General features: G+C 50.3%; 1 protein-coding gene across 1 annotated transcript in view; it reads left to right on the forward strand.

Moving 5' to 3' along the window:
• Positions 1-1,238: 1,238 nt before the first annotated feature.
• Positions 1,239-7,007, forward strand: part of LOC104524883 (p53-induced death domain-containing protein 1) — a gene marked incomplete at its 3' end in the record, with an annotated part of 6,488 nt that continues 719 nt past the window's right edge. Inside the window, exons 1-6 of the mRNA XM_010167889.2 lie at positions 1,239-1,635; positions 3,593-4,006; positions 4,810-5,013; positions 5,870-5,924; positions 6,129-6,330; positions 6,495-6,623. Of these exons, the coding sequence (XP_010166191.2) occupies positions 1,239-1,635; positions 3,593-4,006; positions 4,810-5,013; positions 5,870-5,924; positions 6,129-6,330; positions 6,495-6,623 (1,401 nt within the window). The remainder of the gene's footprint in view (positions 1,636-3,592; positions 4,007-4,809; positions 5,014-5,869; positions 5,925-6,128; positions 6,331-6,494; positions 6,624-7,007) is intronic.

Below are 7,007 nucleotides of genomic sequence, written 5' to 3' on the forward strand. Positions count from 1 at the left end.
TGTACATGTGTGTGTGTACATGTGTGTAGACGTGTCTGTATATGTGTGTATGCACGTGTGTATATTCATGTGTACATGTGTGTGCACGTGTGTATACATGTGTATTTTACACGTGTGTGTACATGTGTGTACATTCATGTGTGTACATGTGTTCATGTAGGTGTGTATGCACACGTGTGTGTGCATGTTTGTGCACGTGTGTGCACTTGTGTATGTACATGTGTGTGCACATATATGTGTACATGTGTGTTTGCACCTGTGTGTGGACGTGTATGTGTGTATACTAGTGTACATGTGTGTACGCATGTGTGTGTACATGTGTGTTTGCACGTGTGCGTGTGTGTACCTATGTGTGTACATGTGTACGTGTGCACGTACATGTGTGTTTGGACATGTGTGTACATGTGTGTTCACATGTATGTGTGTACATGTGTATTTGCACCACCAGTGCGCTGTGGTGACAGTGGCTGGTGCCAGTCCGAGGTGGGTGGAGGCTTCTTCAGCTAAGAAGGCAGAGGAATAATGAATTTGGTCAGATTTCATATCCCTGCTCCTTTAGGTCTAAATCCTTCTTAGCACGGTCTGTGTGATCGCTCCTTTCCCCCTTACCTGTGGAGGGTGCTGTGAGGGGAGGAAACAAGGACAGGCCAGTCACTAGCTGGTCACTAGCCAGTCACTAGCTGGTCACTAGCCAGTCACTAGCCAGCACGGCTTCGTCCCTGCTTTGCTGCATCAGAGCATCCCTGCAGAGGCAAATCTGCAGGAGCCCCAGTCCCGCTGCGCAGCCCAGTGCCCCTGTGCCATGGACCTGCCCTTTCCAACCCCCTCCCGGGTCCTGCCACCTCCGCTCTGCTCTCTTCACTCATTTCCATCTCTCCACACTCACTTTTATCCCCTTGGTTTCACAACCAGGTTCATTAAGGAGCCATCGCAGCCTGCGAGCAGCCTCTGCCCTCTGCTCTGGGCTCGGCTCTCCCTGCCCTGGTTTCTCTCTCCACTTGTAAAACTTCCTGCTAAGGAACTTGGAAATCTGCACAGGCATTTAAATTTAAATCTTTTAAAGTCAATATTGCTCTTTATTCTGATGGTGGACGATTGCTCCATTCCCTGCTGAGATGTCAGCTGGGAAAACTCAGGTTTTCTCCAGGAGGAGAAGCTTCTGTGGCATCCGTCACCCTGCATTTCTGTGCTCTCTGCCCGCAGAGCTTTGGGTAACACACGTGTTACAGGAGACCTTCATGGTGCACTTTTATTCTCTTTCAGAGCTGTCTTTCCTCCTCCTCCTTGTCCCGGCTGCCTGGTTGTGCCGCTGGTGCCTGCCTGCCCGGCAAGTCAGAGCATGTCCGGACCCCGTGGACGCGCTGCAGAAGATGGCAGAGCTGCTGGAACCGAGGGACAAGAGCAGGGAGGGGGCTTGGGGGGCTCCTGCGCTGCCTGGCTCCTGCCTGGCAGACAACAGGCTGAACCTGGATGTTTATCCTGACGGCTGCTGCCGGTTCCTCCAGCTGTTCCAGGGGCGACAGGGAGAGGAGCTCCAGGTGGAGTTCCTGCGGCTCAGCACCAACGACCGCCTCCTTGGCACCGCGCTGGGCATCCTTCCTCGTCTGAAGCACCTGAAATCCCTGGTGCTCAAAGGTAAATTCCCAGGCCTGTCACCATCACTGTCCAATTTTTCTAGGCTCAAGCTTTCCTTTTTATCCTCCTCTCCACATCTGCCGGACAAACTGCCCTTGGAATTGTTTTGTTCTACAGCTTTGGCTCTCAGCCTTGCTCAGAGCTGCGTGCAGATTTCAACAGGACACAGCTTCTAGACTCTTTATTTCCTTCCTTTGTTTCTGCAGCTGCTTGGGGACAGGTTTTTGGAGTCTGGTTGGGTTGATGCTCCAACATTTTCTTTATCCGTCCTCTAGAAGAAGAGCATCTTTTTGCAGAGTTATGCAAGGAGAGGAGGATTGAAAAGTGTTGGATTTTTTTTGGTAAATGTTCAGCTCCTCTCTCATTTTTGGGAGTATAATGAGCTGTCTTTGCTGTGTTTCCAATTTTAGCTTAATCTTGCTTAGTGTCGTCGAGTGTGGGTTTAGCAGAGTTCAAGACAGACCAGAAGAGGCTGCTCAACATTTTATCAAAAGTATGACTCAGGGTGTGCACGTAATTTGAGCAAACTAATAACTGTTAGACCTAGAAATATTGGCTCATTCTTTGACCTTCTCATCTCTTTATTGTGGGAGGATCTCAATACAAATGGGATCAGTTCTGTATCAGACTGAATTATTTGCTCTTCGGCAGTGAATTTTTAAAAATAAATGAGGGAAAAAAGGGGGAGTTCGTGGCTGGAATTCAGGGTTCTGGCTGAAAACTGAAAAGATTGAGGTGTGTTTCTATATCTCCACAGATTTCTCAGGTGAATAATTTCATTTGTCTTTTCCCTTTGGTAAGGTGAGGATAACGACAGTAGCTTTTATCAAGCTCGTTTTGTCAGATGTGCACGCACCCTGAGCATCCTGAAGTGCAGGAAAGTGGTTCATTAAGGTTTTGTTATGTACAAAGTGCGATGTATCTGTTAGTTTGATTGTTCTCATTGTGCAGTGTAAGAAATGTGTGGTGCCCTCTGCTGCGGGTGTGTACAGAGAGACAACATCGGAGGGGGAGTAGGAGATGATGAAGAATGGCTTTAAACTGAAAGAGGGGAGGTTTAGATTAGATATTAGGGAGAAATTCTTTGTTGTGAGGGTGGTGAGACAGTGTCCCAGGTTGGGCAGAGAAGCTGTGGCTGCTCCTCCCTGGAAGTGTTGAAGGCCAGGTTGGATGAGGCTTTGAGCAACCTGGTCTAGTGGAAGGTGTCCCTGCTGCTGGCAGGGGGGTTGGGACTGGATGAGCTTTGAGGTCCCTTCCAACCCAAACCAGTCTGGGATTCTAAGAAATTTAGTTTTGGAAGTTTCCTTTTGTTTACTTGACTTATTTTCCATGGGTGCAGCCACTCTCCAGTTTGGGTGTCACAAGCCAGCGTGGGGGGCTTGTATCCTTCCCTCTCTGCGCTGTCTACCCTACACAATACTGATTTTCCTGCTTTTTTTCCCCACATTTTCACTGCTTTCCTCACGTTTGCTCTCAAGGGTTGCAAGGGCAGATCTCACTCCTCAGGGCTGTTTGTCCCTCGCATGGGCAAAGCCTGGAGGGTGAAGAATGTCTCCTTAGTCCATGAACTGTGGTGTGCTGGCTGCTGGTGCTGGTGGGGAGGGAGAGTGGGAGCCTTGGGGGGGTATGGGCCACCCTGCTGAAGGGTGGAAGATGTGTGGAGTGGCCTGGCTCTTTATGCGCTTTGACTCCAGATGTGTTTGGCAGAGCTCTACTGGTTGACTGTGGCATCTCTTGATTTCATAACAGGTCTTCACCATTATACCCTTTTCACTGATCAGGAAACTGAGGCAAGGAGCAGAAAACCCACTTCTCTATGAGTACTTTGTAATCTGTGCTGCTCGTTGTGATCAGTAACTCCCCATCTTCTGGGTCTCTGTGCTCTGGGGTCTCACATGAGGCTGGTGAGGTACCCCTGTAGCATATTGACCTCTTCCTCCACTTCCCTTCCACCCAGGTGGCCATGCCAGAGATGAGTTTGGTTCATGTCAGCGTGGCTCCCTGAATAGCTTGCCACCAGACATTGGGAACCTGAGGTGTCTCACCCACTTGGATCTCAGCTTCAATAGCCTCTCCACCTTGCCCAGCTGCATCCTCCACCTGCCCAGCCTCTGTGTGCTCCTGGTGAGCCACAACAGCCTGGTGGCACTCCCTGAGGACTTCGGCTCTCTGAGCAAGCTGACTTTCTTCTCGGCTATGAAAAATCAGCTGAAGGAGTTGCCTCGGAGCATTGGAGAGCTGGCAGTGCTGCAGGACCTGGATCTCTCGGAAAATGCTTTGGAATTCCTCCCTGAAGAAGTTGGGAATCTGCACAACTGCACAGAGCTGGATCTCTCTGGGAATCATTTATCGAGCATCCCAGACTCCTTAGGTCAGTATTTTCTAGGGGAAAAGAAGGACAGGGGCTTTTTGGTACAGTCTAGGAGCCCTGAGGCCCTTGGTCTCCCCCCAGGAATTGCTGGCACAAACTGTCTGTTACGTTAGAGCCAAATGAAAGGGGTGTCCAGAAGAAACATGCTTGGTTCAGTCAGTCCCTTTGAGCATTAACGACTCTCTGGACCACGCTTTCTGCTTCTGTGGATCAGCAAGAACTGTTGAGATTTCAATGCAATTTACAGTAGCCAAGGGTCTGGTTTTGGGTAGTGCCCAGGATGGGAAACAGAAGAGCCGGGGTTTAGTAGGATGCAGATCTGGGCTTGAAATTGTGCTGTCTGGTGTGAACCAGTCCGTGGAACTGGGCTCTGACTGCTGCCCAGCTTCCAGGCTCTTGGGTCCCATATCTCTTTGTGCCTGGGGTTGTCACTGATGCTGTTACAAAAGCACTTCATGTCCATGCTCATAGCTGGGTGCTGCAAAGCAGAGGACAGAGGGGGCTGCATTGCCTCTCAGCTAATTCCCTGTACCCCTTATTGTGTGAGCTGAAGAGATGTTGGGTTCTTCTGCTTTTCCTTTGTTGTGTGAGTGTGTGCACGTGATGAGTGTGTGCACGTGATGAGTGTGTGCACGTGATGTGTGTGTGCACGAGATGAGTGTGTGCACGTGATGTGTGTGTGCACGAGATGAGTGTGTGCACATGTGATGTGTGTGTGCACATGAGATGAGGTTATAGCAATATAGTGCAATGCAATTAACAGCACGGATGGAGGGGGAATCACTTCTTGTTCGAACCTGCAGCCAATTTGAAGTCTCTGCGACGGCTGCATCTCCACAGCAATCTCCTGGTGACAGTCCCTGCCTCGCTTGCCACCCTGCCCAACTTGTCCAGACTTGATCTGCAGAACAATTGTCTCCGTGCTGTCCCACCCGAGATCCAGACCTCCCCGTTTGTGCACCTCCGAGGCAATCCCTTGGGAGAAACGGAGCCGTCCCCGCAGGCTGGTAATTACAAGGCTGCTGCTGCTGTGGGTTCTGCCCAGCTGCTCCCAGCATGGTGTAGATGGGTTTGGATTAGAGAAGACAAGCAGGGGGGGAATCAGATCAGTATTTCTTTGTCTGGAACAATGATTAGGTTGTAAGGATACAGACAGTACTAGTTCTGTTTTTATCAGCCCAAGCCCAGTATGAAAGTCCCTGGAAAGATTTTACCGTGCCAGGAAAGGTTTTACAGTGGAAGTGAAAATGGGGTTCACAGGAAACAGATCAGGAGGGGCCCCTAAAGGGGTCCAACCTTTTTAGCAGAGGTGGGCACCAGTTCTTGGACTTGCTGCATGACCCCAAGGCTGTGGTGGCTCATCCTAGAAGCACAGAGGGCAATAAGAGGTGATTCTGCTGTACAGTTACCTCCTGCTTCCCTGTGGCTCCCAGGCTGCAGAGGAGCAGCTCTTTGTCCAAGATGAAGGTGATGAACGAGCAGGAACCTGAGCAGGATTTCCCGATGGTGCTGATGTTCACAAGGGCAAGTGCTGATTCCCAGGGGTGGCCACAGGCAATCAAACATGGCCCTGAGAGCTGCAGGGCTGGTAGATTGAAATATTTTCTAATTCCCCCTGCCTCTGAGTTTTCTTGGGGGAGAGTTGGCATTTCCAGTGCATCTTGGGATCCCCAGGCCTCCTCTTGTCCTCCTGCTGCCGTTTAATCCGAAGCCCACTGCAATGTGAGCAGGATTCCTTTAGTGACTTCTGTCAGATTAGGATTAAGCCAAAACTGAAATGTAAATTCAGCCTTTCTTGTCTACCCTGATTTAAGTAACTTCTGTCTGTCTCCTCCTCCTACCCAAACCTTCTTATTGCCACAGATGAATCCAGTGCGAGAGGGCTACAAAGACTCTTCCTTGCCTCAGGAGAGGACAGGTAAGGCTCTGGTATGAAGAGTTTATATTACAGTGGTGTACCAAGGTCCCAGATGAGACTGGTGCGTGGTAGGTATTGCACGTGTGCACAGGAGCTTATGGCCTCATGGGGCCAGTCAAACACAAGGCAGGAGATTCTTCTGTTGATTCTTGGAGGGCTGAAGTCATTGCACGCTGTCATACATTCGTGCATTTCTTCTGGAAGCTTTACTGTCACCTCAGAAGGCTGCAGAGTGTTCCTGGCCTGTGGCATCCATTTCTACTTCCCACCGGGGGCTGCAACTGACCCGCTGCGGATCTACTTCCGAACCCTCGCACCGGATCCTCAGTGGGTAAAGCTGAGACACCACGATGTCCTGCTAAGCAGAGTCCTGGAGCTGCAGCCTCATGGGGTCAAATTCCAGCAGGTGAGTACATGTCCAGAGCACCTCCTGATCAATCAGTAGCTCATCAGTCTTCTGAGAGAGTCTTCTTTTTGCCCTCCCTCTCTCCAGCACAGGGAGCCACAGAGCAGAGCTAGGCTTGGTTTTATCTTTTCTATTGATGTCTCACGAGAATGCTTCCTTGCCAGGAGGTGCAGATCTGGATGCCATATGCCTCCCCTCAAACCCTTCACCAATGTGAGGTGGTGGTTCGGACCTTCAGTGGGCAGAGCTGGAGTGATCTGAGAACAAGAGTGGAGCAGAAGAGAAAATCAAAGGTAGGCAGATTGGAATGACCAGTGACACACATCCTTCCTGTTCCCCTCTTTGGTTTTGCCCAGCCAAGAGCGAGCCCATTTGAAGCATCTCATGAGCTGTGTTTGGACCAGCTGCTATAAAATGTAGTGGATTTCAGCTCCAGGTTTCCTGTCTCATGGAGGCGTGAATGCTGAAGGTGATGAGTTGCAACCTGTCATGCTTCATCCCTGTTCTAGTGCTTTCATCTGCTCGGCTGTTACTGGCACTTATTTTTGTGCCTTTATTGTATTATCACAGAATCCCAGACTGGTCAGGGTTGGAAGGGACCTTAAAGCTCATCCAGTTCCAACCCCCCTGCCAGCAGCAGGGACACCTTCCACTAGACCAGGTTGCTCAAAACCTCA

Source organism: Antrostomus carolinensis, unplaced genomic scaffold (assembly GCF_000700745.2).
Source record: "Antrostomus carolinensis isolate BGI_N321 unplaced genomic scaffold, ASM70074v2 scaffold46905, whole genome shotgun sequence".
Lineage (NCBI taxonomy): Eukaryota > Metazoa > Chordata > Aves > Caprimulgiformes > Caprimulgidae > Antrostomus > Antrostomus carolinensis.